Here is a 27738-nt window from a genome sequence, read left to right on the forward strand (position 1 = left end):
TTACTAGAGAAGAAGAAGGTAGGTTTCAGTATTTTTTCGGTACTTAGCAAACGAGAAGAAATCTCTGTTTATAGCCGTGGAAGAGAACCATCGAAGGTAAGTCTAAGGTGGCTTTCCATTTAGCCATTGATTGGCTAAGGAAAGCCACCACTGGTTTAGGCGATGAAGAAGCAAGGGAGAATCCATTGCTGAAGATAGAAACCGAGAGAGAGAAAAGGAGAGGCTGGTGTCGGCGCAAGAGAGAAGGGGAAATGAGGAAATAAGAGTTTAGGGCAGCAATATAACCGAGGCTAAGTTGGGTCGGGTTTACCTGGTTAATGGGCTGATCTCATGTGTGGGCATCCAGGTGGTTCTTTGGCTTTTATCCGAATGGGCCTACCAAGATTGGTCATTGGGCCATATTTCTTAACAATCTTTTTTTTAATAGGATAAAAAAGAACTATGCTCTCATATAAAGTTATATATATAAACAAACAAAAAAAAAAAAAAACATAATAATGAGAGTCTCTTTCGGCTTGACTGAGTCAATATGAAATTAAGTCAAGTCAATATGCTGCGTGTACCAATAATTATTAAGTCAAGTATATGATTCAGTATTAATTTCACATTAAAAATCTTTTATAATATGAAATTAATTATGAAAGCAATTTAAAAAACAAACCTGATAGTGAGAGGTCTTTTATGACTTGACATAGGTTGGAACCAATTAAAAATCTCCAGCCAGGTCTTTTATGATTTTAGAGATTTTGGACTATTGAATTTTAGTAACAATAAATTAATTTGATTTCTTATTTTTCTTTTTCTTCTTTTTTTAAGGTTAATTGGGTAAAGTGCAACGTGCTCATCTAAAATTTGTTATAATTATGAATAAAATTGTTATTTGAAATATTACAAATACCCTTCTAAAATTAATGACCGCCCAACAAATACTCCCTACAATGGCTAAAAATATCGCCTCATAACAATCTATTTGTAGGGACTATTTGTTAGATGATCGTTAATTTTATAAGGCATTTGTAATTTTTTAAACGATGGGGAGTTGATCACTTACTTTTTTGCATCTAGTTATTAAAATATTTTTGTTTTTGAAAAATACTTGATTATAATACTTTTATTATTTCATTTTAACTTAAACTGATAGCAAATTCAATCAAGAAATAGCTTTAAATTCTAGTCACTTTTTAATTTTTTTATGAACTAAGTGGATAGCATTTTTATAATTTTTTCATCTATCCCGTTCGATTTTTTTTACACACTTTGAATTTTTAAAAAAAAAATAAAATACAACAAGGCAAAGTTAACAAGTTCATACAGATATTTATAAATTTTCAAACAACGATGTAATATTCGTAACTGTATCAAATGTTAGGAGAGTTGATTGTAATTTACCCTTGATATTAAATGTATTATTTGTATGAGATTCTAACGTTTGTAATTGCAATTAGCCATCATTTTACAAGGAAGGAATAAATATCTTACAAATGTCTACATCCAATTTCCTATATGCACTCTTTTTGCAAGAAAAGAAACATTAGAGCCACAAATAATGATTTAGAGCATCAATAGAAACCACCCTTTTTTCAAAATAATGATTTATGGCATTTTGGTTGATTACTGCTAATCACTTACCTTGATTTTAACATAAAAATTCAGTAATCTAAGAAAATATACTCAGGAAAAATCTCCTTTTTCATTCATTGCATGAATATCTTACATAGCATTTATGGCTATTTTCCTTACTCTGTTGTATAGTTTCAGCAATGGCGTCTTCTATTTGTTCTTCCTCTATGTCCTTTTCTCCTGTTTTTGGCGTTAAATATCTTTTGAAAAGCTTGCTCAGTCTGATCATTGAACTTGTGTCTGAAGCTTTGACTAAAGAAAAGCAGCCAGAGAATGCTTCCTAAGCCAACAACATACCCAAGTGCAACAGATACATAATCCCAATTGATGGCCTCGTCCTCTTGATGTGGATTAGGTGGTGGCACGTTGTCTTCTTCCCCTGCATGCCTGCAACTTATGTTGAGAGGGAAACCACATAGTCCTATGTTTCCTTGGAAGGAATCTGTTGAAAATGTTTGAAACTGAGGGCCACTTGGGATTGGCCCGATCAACTGATTGTGGGATAGATTCAAGACTGCAAGGAATGTGAGGCGTGTAAGCTCTTTTGGTATTTCCCCTGTTAGCTGGTTGGTTGAGAGGTCGACTGACTCAATATACGTCAACTTGCCCAGTGATTTTGGAATTGTTCCCATGAAAGTATTGTGGGATAAGTTGAGAATGTGAAGAGATCTAAGATCACCAATTGCATCTGGTATCTCCCCTTGGAAATTATTGCAAGAGAAATCAATGGCTGTAAAGATTGTCAAAATCTTCACCAACTCCAGTTCCACTCCTTTGACGATTACTTTCACTGTGCCCTGGTAGTATCCCCCAGCATATGCAAATCGTGTGTTGAAGTGAATGTAGTCACTTTCCAGGCGTGCATCCTTTTCTAGCATCAATCCCGAGAAGCTCTTTGTGTATAGATAACCAGTGAAATTGTTAGACGCTATATCAATGATTTGGAGATTTGTCCACCTTCTGCTACATCTCACTTGTCCATGGAATTTGTTGGAGCGCAAGACGAGGACACGCAAGCTAGATGGCAGCATGCATGGGAAACCATCATCGATGTTGTTGTTTCCGACATCCAAGATCTGTAATGATTTGCAATTGGCTAGGGACACTGGGAGCCTCCCTTCTAAATAGTTCTGACTCATATCCAAAATTTCTAGACTACAATTGACAGAAAATGTATCCGGTATATGACCATTGATGTTGTTCCCCCCAAGTTTCAACACCGCAAGTTGCTCAACTTTTTCCACCAAACAAGGCGGTATGCTCCCGCTCAATTTATTGGAGGACAAGTCTAGAACTTCAAGTTGAGTAGCATTGCAAAAGGATGTCGGAATAGCTTCACTTAGGCTATTGTTTGCAAGAGACAAGTAACCAAGATTGGTAATGGAGTCTCCAATGCTAAGTGGAATGGACTTTTCAAACTTGTTATTGGAGTAATCTATAATTTCAGCATATTGGGGTAGAGGAGGCAACTCCCCCTGAAGTAGGTTTGAGTGTAAGTCCAGATAGAAAAGTGAACTAGGAAAGTGGTATGGCTTCTGCAGAATAACCAAGAGATTAGAAGAAAGATCCAAAAATTCAAGTGTTCCAATTTTCCAGATCCAATTTGGTACTTCCCCAATTATCCGGTTGTTTGAGAGGTCCAACAACCCCAGACTATGTTGGTTTGTAAGATCAGGAAAATTATGTAGGTTGCAAGAAGCTAGGGATAACGAGAATAGCTGGGGAAACATTGACAAATTTGTATTAGTGATGCTTGTGTCAATAGATAAATTGTTGTAAGAAAGGTCTAGCTCCATAAGATTACGTAGCCTTTGCAACTTTTCTAGTTGAACTGTGCCATAGAAGAAGTTGTGAGAAAGTTGAAGAATTTTAAGCCTTTCTAGTGTGAAAAATGACTTGGGAATTTGCCCTTCCAGTTTATTAATGCTTAAATCTAGCTCAACTATGTGAGGAAAATGTAAAGTTGAAAATTCATAGACTCGACCACTTAACTGGTTGTTGGAAAGTCTAAGTATTTGTAGTGAAGGAAGACCAAAGAGAGACTTGGGGATGCTCCCACTAAGTGAATTATCACTAAGGTCTACTAGTTGAAGGTTCTTGGACATGTAAAATGATGGGATTGAACCGGTGAAGAAGTTCTCGGATAAGTCCACATAAGTTAGCCCAGTTAGGGTAGAAATCGTGGATGGAATAAGTCCAGTGAAGCTACAGTTGCGCATATCTATCTCGGATAACATGCTAAGATTACCAATAGAATTTGGTAATGGGCCTGAGAAGTTTGTCATTGGAAGCAACATAGTCCTAAGAGATGTATTTCGATGAAATTGTGGTATGGAGCCAGTGAGTAACTGATTGTAGGATAAATCAAGATTCTCTAGGGTAGGTAATTGGAAGATCATATCAGGGAATGAGCCTCTTAAATCACATCCACTGAGAGACAAGGTAGTCAGATGTGAGAAGTTAGCGAAGAAATTAAGAACTGCTGACGACATCTGCACGCTATCGAGATAAAGCCCTCTTAGCCTGGTTAGATTCTGAAGAAGCATCTTCAAATTCGGATTCTCAATTTCTAGACCGTTATATGAGAGATCGAGAGTGACCAATCTCCTCATTAGTGAAACTTCAATTGGAACCTGTCCACCAAAACCAGCACCTGATAAACTCAAATGCGTCAAATGTTTAAGGTTGAGAATTCCACCTGGAATCTGACCTCTAAAGTAATTCTCAGCCAAGTTTAGCTTCTCTAGGTACCCAAGGGCAGAAAGACTTGAAGTATTATGAATCCCTCCCGAAATTCCCTCCCCATCGAGCTTCAAACTGATCACACGCCCGGCACCATCACATTCCACACCGTCCCAGTTGCAACAATCTTGAGTCTGATTCCAAAGCACCAGTTTTCGTGATCGAGTGCTATTGAATATAAGATCATTCCTCAGTTGAAGCAACAAACTTCTCTGATCCTGCAGGCATTGGCTGTAAGCATTTTGAAGAAAATAATTAGTTATGCAAAATATTGAAAGTATGCAGATGAAGCAGAAGAAACATTGAGAATACAAAGAAATTCCCATAGTGAAGGAGGCTGCACCAATATGAGTCAGTGGCAGGTGACTTTAAATTAACTTCCATTTTTCTTACACGCCGACGACTTTCAAAGTCTTTGTATGGCATTCTTTCATGCTAATCACATACCTTGACTGAACTTGGGACCAATAATTAAGTCAAGTCAATATTCTTCATCTACCCATTTTCTTAACCTTTTTACACTCCATTTTGATTTAGAGATTTCGGACCATTGAATATCAGTCATCACGCACAATTGAAAGGTACTTATTTATTAATATATAGGATTCAATAATTTATATTTTATGAGAAAATTATAATAGGCTATACGAAAGAATTAAAAAAATATAAGTATTTTAAAGTATTCATACTTTTACAATATAAAAATTAAGTAACAAATATTTTAAAAAATCTTTTAAAATATGAAATATACTAATTAAAATAAAATTTATGGATTTTTTTGTGAAAAAAATAATTATTAGTCACAAACAATAAGTAAACTAAATAGTAAAAGATAGTATCTTTTTAATACGTAGCACCAAAACAATCATCAATTAAGTTTATTTTTAACGTGATTGTTCTCCAAACATTATCCAATTTAACTTTTATCTGCATTTTGTTTCTTTTTACAGATCCTATCCTCTTGAAGTTTGTTTTTGTTTAACAAATAAATCTCTCTGTTAGTTAAAATTCATCAAATTTTTTTATATTAATTTGGATTAATGAAGGATTAGACGGGAACAAACCTTAATGATGCTGTGTATTGAATGAATAGATTTAAACGAAGAAATTTAAATAATTCCATACTAAATGATTTAAAATTAATTAATATTTTATAAAATAGGTTCCAAATAAAAAAAATTAAAATCTTTTATAATATGAAATTAATTATGTCAGGAATTTAAAAAACAAACCTGATAATGAGAGTCTTTTATGGCTTGACTTAGGTTGGGACCAATTAAGTCAAGTCAATATGTTTCATGTGCCCATTTTCTTACCCTTCTAACACTCCATCTTGATTAAGATTTTAGAGATTTTGGACTATCGAATATTAGTCTTCATAACACAATTGACAAGTAACAATAAATTAATTTGAGTACTTATTTTTCTTTTTCTTCTTTCACTTCTTTTTTTTTTTTAAGTTTAATTGGGTAAATTGCAACGTGCTCATCTAAAATTTGTTATAATTATAAATAAAATAATTATTTAAAAAATTACAAATACCTTCCTAAAATTAATGACAACCCAATAATACTCCCTACAATGGCTAACAAATATCTGGAGTTTTAGAATGGTGTTGCGATATATATAGAATGAGCGAAGTCTCAACATCCATATATGGCTGGTGAGAAAATTAAGTGTCATTGTCGGAAGTGCAAAAATTAAGTTTTCAAAACCACGGGCGAGGTGAATTTTGATCTGTTTATGAAAGGTTTATGCCAGAATATTATAATTGGACTTCTCATGGCGTGGAGAAGGTGCAGGAATATTTTAAGGCCGTCACGACAGCCCCGTTGTGGGAGGAGCAAACTCTTGTTTCTCATGTTATGTTAAGGACGAGTACGCCTTGGGGTGATGCAGCACATATGAATTGGGCGCAAAGGATAGTTTTTTATGCCGTCGGGCCGGTTGTCTGGTTTTCTAACTATAGCCAGGATGGTGTGCTTGATGATGGCACGAGGTCATGTCTTACTGATGCAGGGCCTAGTTTATATTACGGTGAGGGGCCCTATGATTATGTATTTGGGCTGGCAAATCGGTTTCACGATATAGTGCATGCTACCGAGTAGCCGTTGTGGAACAGCTGCACCCAATCTCAATTGGGGACAGTAGCTAGTTGGTGAATATCAAAGTCAAGGGCAATATTTCTTAGCATACATATGATCAAATATCATAGTAGGCTGATCATATATTGCTGCACGACCATACCCTACCCCATGATTACTATAGTACGAAGAAATTGATAAGAGACTTGGGATTACCTGTTGAGAAGATTGATGCGTATAAGAATTGTTGCATGTTGTGCTAAAAGGACGACATTGATTTGGACTACTACAAATTTAGTGAAAAAGCTAGATACAAATCGATCATGGAGCGAAATTATAACGTTTCGTAAAAGTACAAAATAATAATGATGTGAGCTACTGTACACATATCTGCGTGTGTATTAAAAAAATATATTAAACAATTAAAAGTCGATAATTAAGATTGTTGAAAATGCATGTTATTAATTAAATACAAATTCAATAAGAACTGCTATAGACAACAAAAATGAAAATAAAAATCAAAGCTCTATGTCAAAATTAAAACAAAAAACTCAACTTATGTTTGAGTATTATATTATATAATAGAGATGGTGACTAAAACTTATAAATTAGAAACTGCGTGATAAGATTACATCACAAAGAAAATTTATAACAACAAATTATCTAAAAATAAAACTTTTATGAATGAACACACCAAAAATAAAAAGAGAGTGACATAGGTATTATTAAAAGACAAAATAAATGAAAACTAGAAATGTAAACAAAATTAAGTAAGGTTTTATTTTATTTTATTTTATTTTTTAAAAAATTGAGTGAGTTTTGGGTCACTGGTTCAACCATTGGGTCAACTGTAGTTGAACCAGTGACGTCATATTTATATCATAAATAATTATTAATATTTAAAAAAATAAAAAATATTAATATACTCAACACCCTATCTTTAAAAAAAAGTTGCTGGGTTTTTCTTTGACATTAATAGTCCAATAGTATATAGAATATAATAAAATTAAATTAAAAAAAATTACAAAGCTCAAATATAAGAAATATTATAATGTATTTTCAAATTTAACAAAAAATCAGATACACTAAATTATCAGAGATAATTTAACAGGAATATCTAAACTCAACTCAGAAGAGAAATCGAGATTTTATATTTAAAAATAACATAAAATAGTTAAACTTAATAAGGCACTTAAAAGAAAAAATACACATGTTAGAAGAGGAATTAAAGATGTATCATGCATTTACACTTTATTCTTGACCCGACTGGTTCAATCAACCCAGTATCAGATCGTACTATTCATCGGTTGAACACTATGGTCAAACGATTTTCATGAAAAAAATTGTTTTTTAGCTTCTCCGATTTTCTGTATTCAACTGGTTCATTTTGTGGCCGGTTGGTGTTTAGACGATCTGACCATCGGAGCCGGTTTGGATTTTAAAACCTTGATTTGAATAGATCATAGTTGAAATTTATTTTAAATGGCAAAGTCACATGACCGATGAACAATCTATCAGTACTAACAAAAAGATGGTCAAGATGATAGAAGGAAAACACAAAAAGAAAAATAAAAAAAAACTTCAAAATGATGGTGGCATTCAACACAAAGTTTAATCTCTATTAATAAGGTTCTAAAATTTGAAACCCCTATTTAATATTCTAAAAATTGGGAGATAAATTAAAAAATATTTAATGGCAAAATTTCACTTTTGGTCCCAGTAAATAGGGTCATTCTCAATTTTGGGAGTTAATTATTTTTTTATTATAAAAAAAAAATTATTTTATTATAATTTTTTTTAAATATATAACACAAACATGACGAGTGAAATCGCGACTCGTCATTAAATAATGGAAAAAAAATGCAGAATTCCCCAAGTCGGGATTCTGAATCCCGACTTGGGGAATTTTCTTTTTTCTTTTCGTTTAAATTATATTTATATAATTTAATTTATATATAATTAATTTTAACAACATACTAAAATCCAAAATTAATAAAATTAACATTGCATTAACTTAAAAAATTACAATTAAGGGTACAAATGTAATAGTTATTTATTTTGTACAATTGTAAAAAATTACGTTAAATTATACAATTACAAATATAAAAAATGTCCACCCGTTCCACAATGTCGTCTGTGGCGTTGACGTCGAGATCTTCTTATTTCCTCGCCCACATTTTGAACTGACTCATTTTGCGCCTCATTTTCTTCACCACCAAACCGACTTGATGTTTCGGAACTTGACTCTACATTGTCACGATATGCACCAAATGATGGAAATGGAATTGGTGAAATATTATATCCTTGTGTATATGGTTGATTAAAACCAAGACCAAGGTCAAGAGAAAAATCTTGTGTTTGATTTGACATATATGGAGTCGATTGAAACCAATCACCTTGAGATGGTTGAGGCATATAATAATCTTGAGGCGGTTGAGGTACGTAATAATCTTGAGGTGGATATACTGTAGAAGGACCAGCTATATCCACCCAAATATCATGACGTTCAACTGAACCAGTTGACATTCGGCTAGAACTTCTTCTTTGCCTGTGGGATGTTGTGGGAGCATCATCGGATGGAAAAGCCATTTGTTGTGGTTGTTGGGTTATAGCCTCCTTGATAATATGTAACCCATGTTCAAATATATCCACCAATTGACTATATCCTTCGATATTTGGTGGTCTAGATCGACATAAAGTTTCAAGGGCATTCACCTCATTTGCCTGGAAAGTGTAGAAAAATAATCAGTCTTGTGTTGTTAAAAAATATATATAAAATAAAACATGTAATATTATATAACAACGTACCACAACTTGCAACATAGGTGCTTCTCCAGGTTGGTACCCGCTTTCCACACGTCTATCAGTAGATGACGACACAAAATTTCTTGTTATGTTGTAGTACCACTCCCAATAACCTCGTTTTGTTTCCCTTCTATTGGAAATGAGTGGCCTATGTACAACCGTGTCATATCGTCTTTGCCATCTAGTGATATATTATATGTGTTGCAGGGACCAATCTGCGCCCGCGTGATTTTTACAGGAAATCTGATGGAGGCTCATATCACGGGTATCCGTCGATTCTGGTACATTCTGCCTCATCCCGAATTGGCGAACAATTCGTTCGGGACGATGCATTTCAACTATTGCGTAGAATATCAACGGAACGGATAACCTCCACAACTGGGAGTTCAGTTCATCGGCGTAAGCCATAATGACATCCGAGTCCATGTCATACGGCTGCCATATGAACTGTAATAAAAACAAAGATGTAAATTAATACGAATTTAATTCACGGTATAAATATACGAATAATATTAAAATTAAGTTACCTGATCCGCCTGCATCTCATCCAAAATTTCTCGTATGACTCGTACAGTTCCCCGAACTGTAGTGGTAAAAGTGTACTGACAATTCCAAGTAGCAACATATGGTGCTGCTGGGAGCCAGCGATTGTTGTCCATTTGCACTTGGCCCATAAATAGTCGTTGGGCACCAAGTCCAGGACAAAGTGGCGTAATCCGTGACCACACCCAAATCTACACGAACAATACAAATATGTGTTATGCATGAATATCAATAGCAAAAAACAAAAAAAATGTGTAAGACTTTTTAAGTCAATTTTACCTGTAGCAATTGCAGCGCTCCACCAATTGCCGCTTTGCCTTTTGTGCTGGCATTGCACAATTCGCGATATAAAAATGCCAGCACCGCACTCCCCCAACTATAGTTCCTCGCAGTTTCTATATCTTCTAATTTTGAAAGATATAGTAATGAGACATAGTTACCTGAGGAATCTGGGCACATCAATCCCCCAAATAAAAGTAATGCAACGGCACGTGCGTACTGGACGACGACAGCCTGGGGAGTATTATAAGTGATTTCGACCGCCGCCAAATGAGATGTAATTGCCGATGTCTGTAATCTCGAGCCCTTCAATACATTTGCATTCGGGCTAAAGCCTATGTAAGTAAGGCAATATTCTTGCCATTGTTGTGTTGTGCGGTCGAAATCAATTCCAGTCACCGGCTCGCCGTCTATTGGGAGTGCCCAATTTATTTGTACATCTTGTATGGTAATTGTGGCTTCCCCTACACGCAAATGAAAAGTGTGCGTCTCCGATCGCCATCTCTCCACTAATGCAGTGATGAGGTGTTGATTTAATTGAAGGCGTCCGCACCTGTAAACTCCGTAAAATCCTATTTGGTGTAGGATTTCTTGTACACGCTCGGACATATTATTTTGGTTAAAGTAGCTCCAAAAGTTACCATCCGCACGCCGTGAAATTAGTACGGCGTCTAGGTCACCTTCTGGAATATCGTCGGACCTATGTTGGGCTTGTTGAGATAATACAGTACTATCACGAGGATCGTAAACTGATCGTCTATCCATTTGTATGAAAAAAAATTGATGGTGGATGAAGTGAGTTTATGCTGGTGAAAATTGATGGTGGATGAAGTGAGTTTATGTTGGGCCGTGAAAATTTATGCTGGTGGATGAAGTGAGTTTCCACCACCCTTCATCCGTCCAATTTATAATGGTGGATGAGGGTGGGAGAAAAATTTGATTTTAAAAATTTTTAAAAAAATTAACGGCCAGCCTTAATCAATGGCTGGCAGCGCCAGCCTTACCTTGATTCACGGCCAGCCTTAATCAAGGGTTGGTAGCGCCAGCCTTGGTCAAAGGCTGGCGCTGCCAACCCTCCTTTAATGAGGGCTGGCCCGCGCGGCCAGCCCCCTTTAATATATATATATATATGTATATATACATATAATATATTATTATATATTATTATATATAAAAAATATATTATATGTATATATAATATATTATATATTATATATTATTATATATTATATATGTATATTATATATCTATTATATATATTTATATATTACGCCACAACGAACTTCTCAGGAAACATTTTATCGCTCCATACCATTTTTCGAACAAACATTCTCGGAGGTACCAGTGGATTCCATTGATGTACCGAACTTAAGGTATGCAAAATTTTATGACAAAAAGGAAGGCAGACTTGATGTGGGAATGCTTTTCAAAAATAAAGAAGCTTTAATCGAGGCAGTGAAAGATCACTCAATACGATATGCCCGACGCGAGTATTGGTACCTGAGAGTTCAAAGACCAAGTGGAAAGTATTGTGTAGGCATACCACCGAAGGTATATATATATATATTTTTGTCGTATATGTCTAAGCAAACAAAATTATTCGACTGATTCGTGTTTATTTTTTTCAGCTATGCGGTGTAGATGGGAGCTGCGAGCATTTACAAACCAAAAATGGGAAGGTGGACAATAACAAAATACGGAGGGGACCATACATGTATATTGAATCAAATGTCCCTCGAACACGGTAATTTAGATAGAGTATATGTTGCTTCTTTATTGTTAGGACATGTAAAATGCAACCCATCGTACGGAATCAAGCATGTCATCCAGACTGTGAAAGACCATACCGGATACGATATAGCATATCAAAAGGCATGGTACAGTTTGAAAATGGCACGCGAGATGGTTTATGGCACATGGGAGAGCTCCGTTCAAAAGCTACCCAAATACTTGGGAGCTCTCCAAAAATATAATCCAGAAACGATTGTTGAATGGCAACATAAAGCCCACGACACATCAACCGGTGCATATGTGATAGGGTACGTATTCTGGGCGTTCAAGTCGTGTATTGAAGGGTTCCAACACTGTCGCAACCTTATCAGTGTAGATGGGACCCATCTATACACAAAGTACAAGCACAAGATGTTGATTGCTGCTGCGATGGATGGAAATCAATAGGTACTTCCTCTTGCTTTTGCAATTGTCGATGAAGAATCACTTTTATCTTGGAAGTGGTTTCTTAGACAATTGAGCAGACACATTATACGAGGGCAATGGGGTATCTGCCTTATTTCTGACCGCCATGCTGGTATCACAAGAGCTGTACGTGAATGTCCGGATTTCGTGCCACCTAACGGCGTGCACCGATATTGCTTGCGGTATGTGTGTTCCAATTTCAACAGTAAATACAAAAATATTGTGTTGAAGGATCTTTGTTGGAGAGTTGGCTCTGAATATCAGATCAGAAAATTCAATCGCATAATGGAGGAGATAAAGAGCCAGTCCCTCGAGGCGTTTCAGTGGTTAGATAGGATCGACAAGGAAAAATGGACAGCATCACATGACGGTGGATGGCGATGCGGAATTCTGACGACAGATATGTCGGAATGCATAAATGGAGTATTGAAAGGGGCTCGCCGCCTACCGTTGACAGCAATTGCTGAGATGACGTTTCAGCGAAGTGTCCATTATTTCCGTGAGAGGTTAGCAAGAAGTACTGTAATGTTGACTAACAACCAACTGTGGACGGATTTTGCATATAAGATGTTCACACGTTGGCATCAAAATTCTATTGAACATACCGTCACCAAATACCATCAGTTCCAACAGTCCGCCTCGGTTGTTACAAGACGTCACGGTGGACATGGAGTCAACACCCATGTTGTCAAAATTGCGAACCAAGAATGTTCTTGCGGCAAATGGACTCAATTTGGTATACCTTGCAGTCACGCTCAAAAGGTATGCGCTGCATTCATGATTAATGCTGCATCAATGGTGAAGGATTATTACAATATAATGACTTATAAGAATACATATTCTAAGTCATTTGAACCTGTACATTTCAAAGATTATTGGGATGTACCGAGATTTGAGTTGGTCCACGATCCTACTATTCGCATCTCTTCGCGCCCTGGTTGAAATCAAACAACACGTATTCACAACGAGATGGATTGGGCGCAAAGGCGTGCACGACAACAAGCACAACAAAGAAATTTTTCAACACAATCGGATGTGCCAGTACCGGGTAGCCAGGATTAATTGTATACTTTTTGTATTTTTTACAATTGTACAAAAATATACACTTTTACATTTATACATTTAATGTAATTTTTTACAATTATACAAAATAAATAACTATTACATTTGTACCCTTAATTGTAATTTTTTCAGTTAATGCAATGTTAATTTTATTAATTTTAGATTTTAGTATGTTGTTAAAATTAATTATATAGAAATTAAATTATATAAATATAATTTAAACAAAAAAAAAAAGGAAAATTCCCCAAGCCGGGATTCAAAATCCCGACTTGGGGAATTCTTCATTTTTTTTCCATTATTTAATGACGAGTCACGATTTCAAATCGCGACTCGTCATGTTTGTGTTATATATTTAAAAAAAATTATAATAAAATAATTTTTTTTTATAATAAAAAATAATTAACTCCACTTTTGGTCCCGCGCTTTAGGTGCTCAACACTTGTAGTCCCAAAATCCTAATTTTTTAACACTTTTAGTCCCACACCGTTAAAAACTGACGGAAACGGCACGTGACACGTCACGTGTCGTTAGTCAGCTGGTATGGTCCATGTTGGTCAATGACAAAATATCACTTTTGGTCCCACTAGATAACGTTATTCTCACTTTTGGTCCCACGCTTTACGTGTTCAACACTTGTTGTCCCAAAATTCTAGGGCCCGTTTGGTTGTGTTTTCATTTTCATTTTTAGTTTCCAACATTTGGAAATAGGTAGAAGTGCTTTATTGGTTTTTGTGCGAAAATTGATAATATATTTGGATTAGTTGTTTACAAATGTAGGTATATAGGTGTGAGAATGTTGAATATATGTATATGTATTTTTGATGTGACAGAAATTGGTTATAAGGGTTGACCAAATTGATTGAACGTTTGTGTCTTTTTCTATTCGTATTTATGTATAGATATATACATATATATTGTGAATGCCAAATAAAAATGTGAAGAATATACTTTATTCAATACTTTATTTAAATAAGTTAGGTCTAAATTAAATAAATAATTTAATATGACCAAGACATCAACAATATAATTCTGTTTATATTTTTAATTTCAATTAAAATATTTTTTTGATTTTATATATATCAATAAAATAGTATTTTATATTAAGGTGCAATATAAATTTTTTAACACCTTTAGACCCACTCCGTTAAAAACTGACAGAAACGACATGTGACAAGTCACGTGCCATTAGTTATAAGGGTGGTAGATGAGTCGAGCCGGCTCGACTTTGAGCTCAAGCTCATGTTTACTTGTTCACCGCTCGCGAGCTGGTGAATTTTTTTTTATATATATATTTTAATTTTTTTATATATTTAATTTTATATTTAATATTTGATCAGTTTTATAATCTAAATTGATCATATATTATAATTATTAATCAATACATTTTATTTTGTATAATAATAAATTATGATACTTTTGTTTATATATTTAATCTTTATACAAAAATAAATCTAATCAACAACTTAGCAAATTATAATATTTTTTATAATTAAAATTATTATTTAATATGATATATAGAACTTTATGTTATATTTTAATATATATTTGTATTACGTTAATATTTTTTAAATTGACAAGTAATTCACTTATGATTCTTTATTATTTATAAATTTATGTCAAAATTTAGTAATTCTTATGAATTAATCTAAAAATCATAATAATAATAATAATAATAATAATAATAATAATAATAATAACAAAAATAATAATAATGATGATAATGATGGTTGAACAATTCTAATTATTATTTTTTATTAGATATATAATGAGATTAAAAAATTTAATCAATAGTTACGATATCTTAAAATTTGGGCACCTGATTCATACGAAATTTAAATATATACAAGATTGTGTCTATTAGATCATATCTGACGGTATGATTTAAAATCACATGGTCTGATGCAACGATACACCGTCTTGAATGATTACTCTTATGTTTTGATATCAGATGATTTGGGTGTGCTTTTAGCATCTTGTTTAATTTTTTTTCTTGGGTTTGGGTGTGTTTTCAGGGGACAATGATTTGTTTATTTCTTGTTGTTGTTTGGTTTTATAAAAGAGTTGTAATGTTGTATGGAAGACCATTATCGATTAACAAAATTTCTTTGTATGTAATGTTGTAAAATTCCTCTCCTTCCCACCTCTATTCTTCTGCAATTTCTGGAACAAAATCGAGCTCGAGTTCGAGCTCGAAAATAATGTATCGAGCTCGAGCTCGAGCTCAACCTTGGTGAGCTCATCGAGCTCGTCGAGCTCGAGCTCAAACAAAGAACCCTCTCACACTCAGTTTCTTTTTCCTTCCCAGCCTCATTCATGGCGGCTCTTAGGCCTCTCTGTCTCTCTGCATTTTACCATACCAGTGGTATTTGACTGAGAAGTTGTAAGATTTGGTCCAGAGGATGATTCAATGAACACAGCTCAAACAAAGAACCCTCTCACACTCAGTTTCTTTTTCCTTCCCAGCCTCATTCATGGCGGCTCTTAGGCCTCTCTGTCTCTCTGCATTTGCATTCTTCTCACTCTCATTCACTCTGCTTCAGATGTTGAGTTGCTTTTGATGAAGATTAAGCTTTCACTGCAAGGAACCGCCGAGAACTTACCGTTGTTGTCCTGGAATGTCTCAGTCCCACTCTCCATTAGGGTTTTGGGACTACAAGTGTTGAAAACGTAAAGCGTGGATCAAAAGTGAGAATGACCCTATCTAGTGGAATCAAAAGTGATATTTTGCTGTTGACCAACATGTACCATACCAGTTGACTAACGGCACGTGACTTTCCGTCAGTTTTTAACAGCGCGGGACTAAAAGTGTTAAAAAATTAGGATTTTGGGACTACAAGTGTTGAGCACCTAAAGCGCGGGACCAAAAGTGAGAATGACCCTATTTAGTGGGACCAAAAGTGAAATTTTGCCATATTTAATTGAGGCTATCAATTTTGATGTAAAATAATAGAAATCTAATTAAAATCCTAATTTTAAGGCATTCTATTTTTTTTTAATCACAGAATAACTGATAAGAACTAATCAAAAACCAACAATTGATGGCCTAAATTAACTACAATTACGTATTAAAAAAATGTACTTATTTACTTACTGTATTCATCATTAAAAAAATATAACTTTCCAAATTTGAAGCAACCATTCGATATATATATATATATATATTTATATATATCTCAATAATTAAAAAGAAATCAAAATTCTAAAATAACATAGTCGAAGCAAAAGAAGGGGTCATCTAATTCTAATTTATTCTTTTAATTTAAATAATTAAGTGAACAATATTATTTATATTAGTTATGTATAGTTTGTCTCTAATTTGAATTTAAGCAATTTATGTATAAGTTTTCATTTGATTAATGTAGAATAATATATAAAGCAATCTTCATTTCTCTTCATCAAGACAACCGTTAATGCTTCTATTGGTAAATATTAAGAAATTAACTCAAATTTGAAAATATGAATTGAGCTAAAGTCCAGAGGATCATATTTGAATTGAAATTCATAATTTTGAATAATCCGAGTTCTCTCGTGCATGGGAGTCCTAACTTCTCTCGGCCATGGGAGATGAGTCTTATGACAAATGCACCCGTACAAGTCTCCGGCCCCAAATGGTATCATTTCTTATGTCCTTGATATTCTCAATGGGGTTTCCTTTAACCAACAACTTAATCATACTTATATTGTTCTCATCCCCAAAGCCCCCAATCCAAATATCATCACTCAATTTAGACCGATCAGGTTATGCAATGTGATCTACAAATTAGCTTCTAAGACTATCATTATTCGTTTGAAGCCTCTACTTGATTCTATTATCTCTCCATCTCAAGCGGCTCTTGTCCCGGGCCGCTCCATTAGTGATAACATGCTTATAGCTTACCAACTTAATCATTTTATACGTCATAAAATGTGGGGCAAAGAAGGTCATATATCTCTTAAGCTAGATGTCAGGAAGGCCTACGGCTACGTTGAGTGGATATTCCTTGAGAGAGTTCTAGCTAGGCTCGGGTTCCATTCAAAAATTGTGTCTTTGATAATGCTTTGTATTTCCTCAATTATTTATTCTTTTTTCCTTAATGGAGAGAAATTTGTCTGTTAGTATTCGGAAAGGGGTCTCCGTCAAGAAGATCCCTTGTCCCCTTACCTTTACTTGTTTTGTGCCGAGGTTATAGTGCAGTGCTTCGACGGGCTGAGAGAGATGGGAGGTTGAGGCGAGTAGGCATTTCATACTGCTCCAAGAGTGTCTCATCTCTTATTTGCCGATGACACAGCAATTTTCTGTCAAGCAAAACGGCAGGAGTTAGAGCATATGCATCGGATGCTAGGCCAATTCAAGAGGGCCTCTGGTCTTAAACTGAATCTTCAAAAGTCAGCAATGGTTTTTAGTCGCGACTTGGAACCTACTGCTTGTGAAGCTCTAGCAGGACAGAAACTACGTTGCTGCAGCAAGTGCATCGGCACCGGTATTTCCCAGGTGCGAACTTCTTCGCTGCTGAATTAGGACATGCCTCATCATTTACTCGGCGCTCACTGCTGGGAAACGAGGGATTTGCTGGTGGCGGGGCTACGTTGGAAGATAGGAGACGGTCAATCTGCTCGGATATGGGATCATCCCTGGCTACCTCGCCCTTCACACATTCCAGTTACTTAGCAAGCCGAGGTCGTTACAGAGGGATTCCCAAGTAGCAGCTCTGATGAAGTTGTGTGGCACGGTGAGCAGTGCATACGAGGTAGCTGTGGCTTCACCATCCATGATCAGGGAGGATTGAATCTTTGTATGGATTAAGAGGTTCGCCTAGAGATGTTATTACGGGCCACTTCCCACACTGCTGAATTTGAAGGCCTCTCTGTAGATACACAGTGCATTTGATGCGCCAATGAACAGGAGGACATTACAACACCCTGGCAATATGTGCCAATGAACAGGAGGACATTTAAAATATTTACCTCTTTGAATCAATCACAAAGAAATTACATTAAAATGTTCGAATAGACTATCACTCATCCTCTTCAGACCACATATATAAAAGGGGGCCTTTAAATTCATTTTTCTCGAGAAATTCTTTCTGCAAAAGTAATCAAGTTTCATATGATTCAAGACATTTAAGATGGAGATCAAGTCATTAACTCAAGGTGCTTCCCCGAATTACAATGTTTAACTTGGGACGGCATTACGCTCTCGAATTAATGTTATAAAAGTCAAAATTTAAAATTCCTAAAATTATTTTTGTTATTTCAAATTCTTCACAGGAATTACCATCAATTAATTCATTTTTAATCATGGGAATTCGACAATTATACTCCGTTTGTATTATACTTGCAAAACATATGTGTTTGAAACATCTTCAAGAGGACTGATGGTTCGAGACGTGCAACAGAGGATTCTTAGTGTAGAATTACCTATTGCTATTAGCACTTGTGCATTTTACCGCTTATGGCGAATTCCTTGACCTGTCGAGAAAACCGCTTAGATTAAGTAAGTTGTATTATACTATTATACTTTTTTACTTAATGAAAATTACTTATACACAAAAAAAAATAAAAAATAAAAAATAAATCTTCAAGAGGAGGTAGTATACTTGTATTATGTTTGCGAAATATAAACACTTGCAGGCAGTAGGGGAGGCTTCAGCAGGAAGCATTACTTTGGAGATCTCAACAGCTTTATTTGTAATAGGATGAGAAGAATCACTGGCATTATAAAGACGGACCTGCAATTGGTTGGAAGTAGGACTTCATTTTGTAACACAACATAATTAAATATGTGGAAATAGCAAAATGTTGTGCCTAGAAATAAACCAAACCATATATCAATATATAAAACAAAATGATGTTATGTTTTATTGTTATGTAATTTTTATTCGTCTGCAGTAATTTATAATAATTTGATAAATTTATAAATTGTGTATGAAAGTGAAGTGGGGCTGGGAGGGGTGGAGGGTAGAGTCGAGATTCAAAAGAGGCAAGGCAGGGTATCGGGTGGGGGAGGGTCTCGAGTTTGGGCAAACCAGCCCTATACCCGCCCCGTTGCAATTTTTGTCTGGGAGGGATGCTTGCCTGAGGGCAAGCCTTATTTTCTGGCTCATAAGCACCATGACTTAGTATTCCTGTGACCTTGTACTGACCTTCCTAATTAGGATCTGGTTTCGTGTATCCACCCTCTAAAGTACTAAATTCCTCACTTGGAAGTTTCTTTATCTTACCCTTTTGTTGTAAGCATTGATCATAATACTTTTGTACTGTTGCATTCGGACGAAGGCTTTCTCCTTCATTTCTTCAATAAGATCCAGGTTTTCTCTAAGAAGGTCAGTGTTACTTTCCTCCAAATATTGTATAACTCGATGAGAAGGCATCCCTATTTCAGCAGGGATGATGGCTTCTATCCCATATACTAAGGTCAACGAGTGCCCAATTCCATTCGGTTCATTCTAACCTTCTCTTAATTCCTTGTAATAATGTACAATTAGTGACATCCACTTGTGCATTGTGATTTGCAGATGAGCTACAAAGGTGAATCTTTGTCACGCACTAAAGGTAAGTTTCCTTCTTTAGGCCCATTATCGGGACGAGACCTAATAGAAATCATAAGAATAACAAATTCATCAAAAAATAATAAGTCTAACGGCCAGGCCGATCGCATATCTTAAAAGTTCAACCTTTTCCCTATCACATTGATCTCTTTTTTAGACCAGTTAAACATTGGTTGTTCACGATATCACCTGTATCTGGAGGAGGAAATTTGAGATACATAAGCAAAAGCTTAGTGAGGCCATAAGTAGGTGCATGTGGAAGAAAATAATAATAAAAAACTTGATCAAAATAGTTAAAAACATATTATATTGACTAGCAATAATATCGAACAGGCCTGTGAAGACCATATCAAGTAAATGACCCAATCACATGATCACATATACCACCTTGTGTCTTTCAAAAGACCGTTTACTACCTGTGGACAAAATCTCTCGTACCTCACAACCCGCCTCAATGGAAACAAATCCACTCCCACGAGCCTCAAAGACCCGTAATTCTACCAATCTCCACCAGCATAAGACAGGATCGAGAGCAAGAGATAGATTGGGTGGACAATCGGCTTCAATGCCTCGACCAACTTGGTCGAAGAGCATGACGCGACCAACTTTGCTTCGTCTCGATCAGCTTGGAAATTTGAGAGAAAATGAGAACCATTAAATTAGATATGAATTTTGACATACCGAGAATTATAATTATTCCAGTTATATTGAAATATGAATAAAATAATAATTAATGTTTTTTTCTGTTGTTGTGTTATTTAATATTTCGCTGCATCAGTTTTATATTTTTAGGGGTTATAAATAAATTAATAAAAAGATAAAAAAAAAGTTTGTAATAATAAATAAAACATAGTGTTACCTCATCCACATAAGTCATGTTATTTGATCCTAACAGCATTCATATAAGTCTCTCTCCCTTTACAAATCTTATACAAAGCATAGGATATGTATATATTTGTATTATATAAAATGGAATCCGAGATGCAACACCATTTTACGATTTAAAAATATGATAAATTACAATGAGCTCTCTTAATATTTGACATAATTATAAATATTCTTTTATTATTTGAAAAATTACAAATACCCCCTAATATTTAAGAAATTATGTAATGCTTAGATGGAATTCTAAAATAGTCAACTTTGCCCTTGTATATTTTTTTTTTTACAAAAAAAAAAATTGTAAACGAATTGAACGAGGTGTATGAAAAATTTTATAATTTATAATCCACAAGGATATTTCGATCAATTTACCACAAAAAATGGATGAAAACCTAAAAAAGACTAATCGAATAGGCTAGTTGTTCGACGGCCGTTAAAATTAAGGGGTATTAGTAATTTTTCAAACAATAAGGAGTATTCAAAATTATGTCAAATTTCAGGACACCTCATTATAATTTATCCAAAAAAAAAGAGAAAATCTAAACTGCATTAAACATGGCTCTCTTGTTTAGCAATCATTTGTAGGCCTCTATTCCATTGCCTGTTGCTGCTAGTTGAAATCTGCATATTATGTATAAAGATCAGAATGATTGAATCATATATATACACATAAACAAGGTGAAGTCCTAATTGAAAGACATCCATTTCTTTAGCATCTATGATTTATGTTCATCCAACCAAAATTGTATGACGCCTCTGTCAATATCTTCTCAACCAGGTTGTCTATCTTCCGAAGAGGCTGCTGGCCAGCCGTTGGGGGAGTGCTTCTTATGGCGACTCGTTCTTTTGGTATTTACACGAGCCTGAATCAACTTCTCGTTTCTCAGAATGTCCTCGATGTTGATCTGAACCCGGTGGCACAGCTCGTCAAGAGCAAGCATTGGGAAGGGTTCTTCAATTAGAACTCCCACCTGTAATGATCTTTTAAGTTAAAAGGAATATGTGTGTGTGTGTGTGTGATTTTTGTGCTCTAACTCTTACTATATCTACTAGACTTTGTGCAGTTCTTGAATAAACAGAGCAGGTCCATCCAAGACTGTTGGATGAAGCAGAGAAGAGTGGTTGGACGAAGGGGGAAGCTGTGGTGTCCACTCGTCTAAAGGGTACTGGTGTTCAGGTGGAAACCACCCAAGGTGGTGATTTTCCACCCTTTCCCCCTGCATGCAAAGGGTGGTTTCTGGGGGGAACCACCCCTATCCCCTATGCAAGGAGGTTGAGAACCACCATTCCTCCTTCATCGAACCACCGGAACACCAAACTTTCACCCTTCATCGAACGTCCAGAGACCACCCTTTCCCCTTCATCCGATGGTGATAAGAGACAGTATATTACACCTGATCAACTGTAGAATGATCCAAATTAAGAGTACAATATAGCAAAAACCAAGAAAATTACCTCCTCAATGCAGAATAAAGATGCGGCGCTGATAAAAGTAGCAGGCACAACAATCCAGTGACAGTCGTCCCAAAGTATGATTGGAAGAGTAAAATGCCAAAGGACAAGAAACCTTGAGGTCAATCGAGTGTACGAGAGAGGGATAGGTATGCCCATGAGCTGTTCACACACCCCAATTCCCTCATGAAAACAACAAAGTTTCGATTCCTGCAAGTGTAATCTAGAGCTAATGAATAAGAAATCAGTTAACTATTATAGCAACTTGTATCTTATGATGCAACTCATAGCTTTTTGATGCTTCCAATTCTGAAAGGAAATGGAGCTTACCAGCGTATGGCGCTTTGTGGCCTCCAAGTCAAGCAACTGCAGGCTTTGAGAGATGAACTCAATGATGCAACGGGGACGGTGTTTTGAACTGAGAACTACTGCTAGATCATCGACCTCGAGTAAAGTCTTGAGATCTTTTGCAATATCTGACCCGTTAATGATGTGACACTGCATTTAGAGTATCATATTTCAGTTACGTTAAATTTCATAGAGTTGGATGTATGACCTGATGGGCAGTACATGATGACATGAATAAATGAAATAATGAACTTATCATGTGTGATCCAATGGTTCACAACTTCAGTTCACATATTCCAATCTTACATCTTGCAATAGGGTCGTTCATGTTTTCTATCTACGGCCTCAGCAGGCAACCGGCGAGATGCTATCAAGTATACCTAGCCCTTGGACGATCAAACAATTGGCTTTTCATTACATGCTACATGGGAGAATACAAGTTATAACAACTAAAGAAATCTAACCAATCATAATTCAGGACTTTCAACATCAATGTCAAAAACTTAATCAACTATAGAACTTAAAATTCAAATGCAATGCCAACTTTTAAAGACAGCAATAGGCAAACACACAACACCTTCAGAGCAACTGGGAATGCCATAATATACTGCAAAATCGCCTTTTTAAGCATGGCATCGCTCGGGCTCTCCACACTTGCAATCACCTGCCCAGCAAAGTCATTAGTCCCTGCAATAACTTTAGTCCAAGCCTTCTTTCCTTCCTCAAACCTTGAATATGAAGCCTCTGTCCTAAAGACCAGCAGCAGCGCCAGAGCAGGGGCCGTCAGCTGATACGGCAGAGAAGAGGCTCTCAAGACAGGGAAAAACTCCGGTAGCCAATGCATAGAAACCGCTGAATTATAAGTAGCAATGATCACTGCCACAGACGTAAACACAATCACCGGTGGCACCAACGACAAAATCACCCGGGAACTTAAGCTCGATAAGAAATGCCTCACATGTCTTGCAGAGCTCCTGTGCTGAACCCAATGTTCATGGTCATACAAGAATCTTTTCTGCTTCATGCCTCTCTCTTTTATGCCGTCAGCCCAATCAGCTAGGAGAATCGACAAAAGGGTCGAATTTGAACTTGAATTTGAATCTTGATTTGAATCAGAGTTCGGATTCTTTGAGGGTTGGCATGAACAGAGGAATTTGGAGGTGAGTTTGTGGGGGTTCTTGGAGGGAAAGGCAGAGGGAGAATGGTGAAACTTGAAGAGGGTTCTTGGGGTGAAATGAGAAGAACAAGAGGAAGATGGAGATAGTTTTGCAGAGGGGTGATTGGGGTTTGTCATTTGTGGGATTCAAGATTAGGGTTTGGAGAGGATGAGGGAGGGGAGTGGACATGGCAGTGTGTGTTTCCAGTGTGTGAAAAGATGAATGTTTTTAGGTGAGATGGTATTCGGATAGGTAGGTAGTTTCAGACAGTTAAACATGTGACTGAGGTTCCTACACATGTTTGCAAGTGAAAGGACAGTTGTGCCAACAAGGAGTGACTCAAATTACTTCTATTTGCCATTGATGAGTAGAATTTAAATAAAAGTATTTATTAGTAGATTTTTTTTCGGTAAAGTATTTATTAGTAGATTTTGCTTTCTTTATTTTGTTTTTCAACTTTATCTCAAGTTCAAGAATTCTTCAAACGTTTTGAACTCAACAGATGAAATCCCATAAAAAATTTAATTTAATCAATAGTCAAACAAATTTCAAATCTATTATTTTAGAACTCAATAAAAATTCAAATAATCTGAACAGTGAAGGGTTCAACTCTGACTCAATTGACAATTACAACAGCATGTAACAACTCAATCGACAATTCTGTTGTTTGTCTCACAAGAAAGTAACTAGGAAACCATGCAATGGCAGATTAGTACATTGGATTAGTACAAGAGCAACAACATTAACAATCACATTCACTGTAAGGGAAGGGAGACTATACTGCAAGTATAGAGGAGACATGGGAAAATTTCAGTTTGATGGGTTATACAAAGTTACAATATTTGATCTCAAAGTAGAAACTATCATCAAGAAAGTGTTGTTAGGTATCTAACAGAGACTATGGCTGTTTCTCTGCAGCACTGGGAGGTAGTTTGTTGATCTCACTTTGTGGAGTTTCATTTCTTGGTCCAAAAACGAATTCTTTCACCGACCGTTGAGCTGATAATATGGCATTTTTTATCTGTCGATTCAGAGATAAATATAAACATATAGGTGAGGGAACAACTTAAGATGGGTAAATAAATGAAAGAAATTCAACAATTTTCCAAGCCCAATTTGCCCTTTCTTCCCACACACATGCTGCACATGGATTATCAAATTGACAAGTGATCGACAATGTGAAAGACAATAAACATAGGCTGCATATAAGACACTGAGAAGCTCCAATTTAGTAAAGGAATGGATGAAAAGAGAAGCAGTGATTGCTTTCTAAGAACTAGCCCTTTATTAAGATGAGCATGCCTTAATCATATAATACACGTTTCGATGGTATATAGGAATCAAGAATTCAAAGTGTTGGCAGGCCAACATCCCACAAGAACATTCAACAATTCCTCTTCGGTCATCATGCAGACACGGTCAATGATTTAAAGCTTCATCATTGTAGTCAGGCCCATGGCTCATTTCAAGAACTCAACCCAGTTTAGTTGATTATCTTTAGCAAGTTACTTCACCAGACAGTGACACAAAACAACATTTGATACTTCAAATTCAGTTCCAATAGTAAGAAAGCCATTGAGCTCAATCAGCATAACAGGATGCCATCCCAATATTTCAACCTTCTTTCTTCCTCCAAAGAAAGCCCACCACCACCACCGCCGCCACCCCGCCCCACACCCTCCACTCCAAGAATCCCAACTATATATCAACCAAGAGAAAAACAAACAGCAATACGACACACACACAAACACACACTCTAGGAAGTGATTCTGAAAGAAACCATCAATTCAAACTCCAACAAAATTGAACAAAGCCATGCAATTCACACAATCAACATAAACAGGATTCAAAGTCAATAATATAGAAAAACAAACAGCAATAAGACATACGGACACTAGGAAATGATTCTGAAAGAAACCATCAATTCAAAACAATTTGAACAAAAAACACATAATTCACACAATCAACATACACAGGATTCAAAATCAACAATATAGAAAAACAAACTGCAATTAGCCATACACACACTGAGGAACCGATTCTGGAAAAAACCCATCAAATCAAACACAAAAAAATTAAACAAAAAGCCCATCAAAATATAAAAGAATTAAGATGATAAAATGCCCACAGATAAACATACGGGGTCAAGAAAATTGGGTTCAGTTCCATAGTCAGCAGTGAGGAGAAAATAAGAAGCAGTTACAGTGGCGACCATTGTTGTCCTCCTCACCAGCTTGTCAGTTCTTGGGTCCATTTTCTTCAACTTTTATGCACCGAATCAATTGGTGATTTAGCTAAAAGGGTTTGTGAAGAAGAACATGGAAAAAGAGAGAGTTCAGAACTATGTTTGTTCTCGCTAATGAATCAAGCTTCTGGAATTGTTGATCGTTGCTTCTATTTATGAATATTGATTCCTCATCCTTCCATTTTGAGATAATATGGTTTTCACCCCCTACTATTATAACAATAGTTATACGCTCCGTTTACTTAGTTATATAAGTTATTTAGGTGGTACGATAAAATATTATTAAATGAATGACAAAAAAACTCGACATTAATTGCAGATAGTTTACTTTTTTTCTATTGCATAGTTGGAATTGAACCCATCCTATCTTTACTTCATGTTATAGGTTAAATTGCATTTTACCCCCTGTATTTTTTTAAAATAGCTAAAAATTCTCTTGTATTTTAAAAATAAGTAAAAAGCCTCCCGTAATTTTTGAAATCATGTGCAAAACCCCCCCTTCTATTAGAAACTAACGGAAGGTGGGGCGCACTCGTTGGTGGTATGATTTTTTTTTTTTTTTTTTTGCAGGTGTTAGCACTTTTTTTATGTTAATTAACAAAAATATTCCAATATTGGGTTTAAAATTACCATAATCAAATGTACTTATTTTAATCTTATTTTGAATAATTTTTTGAAATTTTCATTCCTCTAAAAAATAAATAATTTGTTCTTAAATATATTTATTTAAACATCAAAATACAAAAAATGTATATATTTTTTATAAAATTATAATTTGAATTAAAAAATTTAATTAAATCATTATACAAAAAATAATATACTAAGTTCATTTTTTAAAATTTAAATATTTATATCAATATAAATATTAATGAACAATAACATGATATTTTAGTAACTAATTTAAATATATTTTAATAAATTATTTACTATAAACAATATTTATATTTAGATTACTGGTATATGTATTTATAATGAAAAATTTAATACTTTCTTTTATTATTTTTAAACTTTAAAAATTAATTTTTCTTATCATTTTAAAATTTGCTTTTGTCAACTAAATTTTTAATATACCAAAAACATAAAAAAAAAAAAAAGAAAAAGAAATTAGGCGACAACGACGGTAAAATTCAAAATCGCCCAAATTAAATTGAATCGAACCAAACTGTATGATTTTTTTTCTTCAAACAGCAATTCTAATTTTAAAGTAAAATCGCACCGCACTATTAGTTTGATTTTTAATTTAGAGTTTAAAAAAATCGCCAAAAATCGAACCTCAACGCTAATATAATTAATATATATAATAATTTGATAAAATAATTAATTTTTTAGAATAATTTCATATTCAAATTATATAAGCCCAAAATTCATATGTTATAAAAAAATCCACATTACAAAACTCAGTTTGTAAAATTTATATTTAGACTTTATCTAAAAAGAATATTTAATTCTTTAAGCTCATTTAAATTTTAAACCCATTTGATGATTACTCTAATTTTTCATTGATTTTTCCTCCAGAGCTTTTTTTTATCACCCTTTTCCTCTTCTCTCGTTTCTCTCTTACCGCCTTCTTTGCTCTGTCTTTCTACTTTTTATCTCTATCTTATTAAAAATCAACCTTTAACTTTTGTTGGATTAAATGTTTCTTTGTTGAATTATTATTTATGTTTTTATGATGTATAATATTGGTCTTTCTTGCTTGCTATATACAAACACTTTTTTTTATTTTGTTAATCTCAACGTCTTATTTTTTGTAATTAAACTGCCAAACCGCATCTTTGATTTTGGTTTTAAAGTAA

The 27738-nt window shown here is 35.0% G+C and overlaps 5 protein-coding genes across 6 annotated transcripts; 1 reads left to right on the forward strand and 4 right to left on the reverse strand.

Moving 5' to 3' along the window:
- Positions 1 to 1572: 1572 nt before the first annotated feature.
- On the reverse strand, positions 1573 to 4700 carry LOC148784974 (receptor-like protein 7). 2 transcript variants are annotated; one of them, XM_088875267.1, is made up of 2 exons: positions 4331 to 4469; positions 1579 to 4253 (listed from the first exon to the last, which is right to left on the reverse strand). In XM_088875267.1, exon 2 carries the CDS (start codon positions 4230 to 4232, stop codon positions 1755 to 1757), a length of 2478 nt encoding a protein of 825 aa, XP_088731393.1. In that variant the 5' UTR covers positions 4233 to 4253; positions 4331 to 4469; the 3' UTR covers positions 1579 to 1754. The 2 variants fall into 2 exon arrangements, with proteins under 2 accessions (XP_088731392.1, XP_088731393.1); XM_088875266.1 differs by having other exon boundaries at positions 1573 to 4700.
- Positions 4701 to 9443: 4743 nt separating this feature from the next.
- Positions 9444 to 10838, reverse strand: LOC148784975 (serine/threonine-protein phosphatase 7 long form homolog). The gene is made up of 3 exons (XM_088875638.1): positions 10074 to 10838; positions 9779 to 9985; positions 9444 to 9698 (listed from the first exon to the last, which is right to left on the reverse strand). Exons 1-3 carry the CDS (start codon positions 10836 to 10838, stop codon positions 9444 to 9446), a joined length of 1227 nt encoding a protein of 408 aa, XP_088731764.1.
- A 1125-nt stretch (positions 10839 to 11963) lies between these two features.
- Positions 11964 to 13211, forward strand: LOC105173261 (uncharacterized). Its single transcript, XM_088875639.1, has 2 exons — positions 11964 to 12112; positions 12329 to 13211. Exons 1-2 carry the CDS (start codon positions 11964 to 11966, stop codon positions 13209 to 13211), a joined length of 1032 nt encoding a protein of 343 aa, XP_088731765.1.
- Positions 13212 to 21215: 8004 nt separating this feature from the next.
- On the reverse strand, positions 21216 to 23949 carry LOC105173172 (voltage-dependent chloride channel 1, chloroplastic). Its single transcript, XM_011094842.3, has 4 exons — positions 23118 to 23949; positions 22523 to 22690; positions 22196 to 22402; positions 21216 to 21711 (listed from the first exon to the last, which is right to left on the reverse strand). The coding sequence occupies exons 1-4, from the start codon at positions 23832 to 23834 to the stop codon at positions 21511 to 21513; spliced, it is 1293 nt and encodes a 430-aa protein (XP_011093144.1). The 5' UTR covers positions 23835 to 23949; the 3' UTR covers positions 21216 to 21510.
- A 368-nt stretch (positions 23950 to 24317) lies between these two features.
- On the reverse strand, positions 24318 to 26091 carry LOC105173173 (UvrABC system protein A). Its single transcript, XM_011094843.3, has 2 exons — positions 25838 to 26091; positions 24318 to 24718 (listed from the first exon to the last, which is right to left on the reverse strand). Exons 1-2 carry the CDS (start codon positions 25949 to 25951, stop codon positions 24596 to 24598), a joined length of 237 nt encoding a protein of 78 aa, XP_011093145.1. The 5' UTR covers positions 25952 to 26091; the 3' UTR covers positions 24318 to 24595.
- Between the last annotated feature and the right edge of the window lie 1647 nt (positions 26092 to 27738).

This window comes from Sesamum indicum, linkage group LG11 (assembly GCF_026168435.1).
Source record: "Sesamum indicum cultivar Baizhima isolate 11 linkage group LG11, ASM2616843v1, whole genome shotgun sequence".
NCBI lineage: Eukaryota > Viridiplantae > Streptophyta > Magnoliopsida > Lamiales > Pedaliaceae > Sesamum > Sesamum indicum.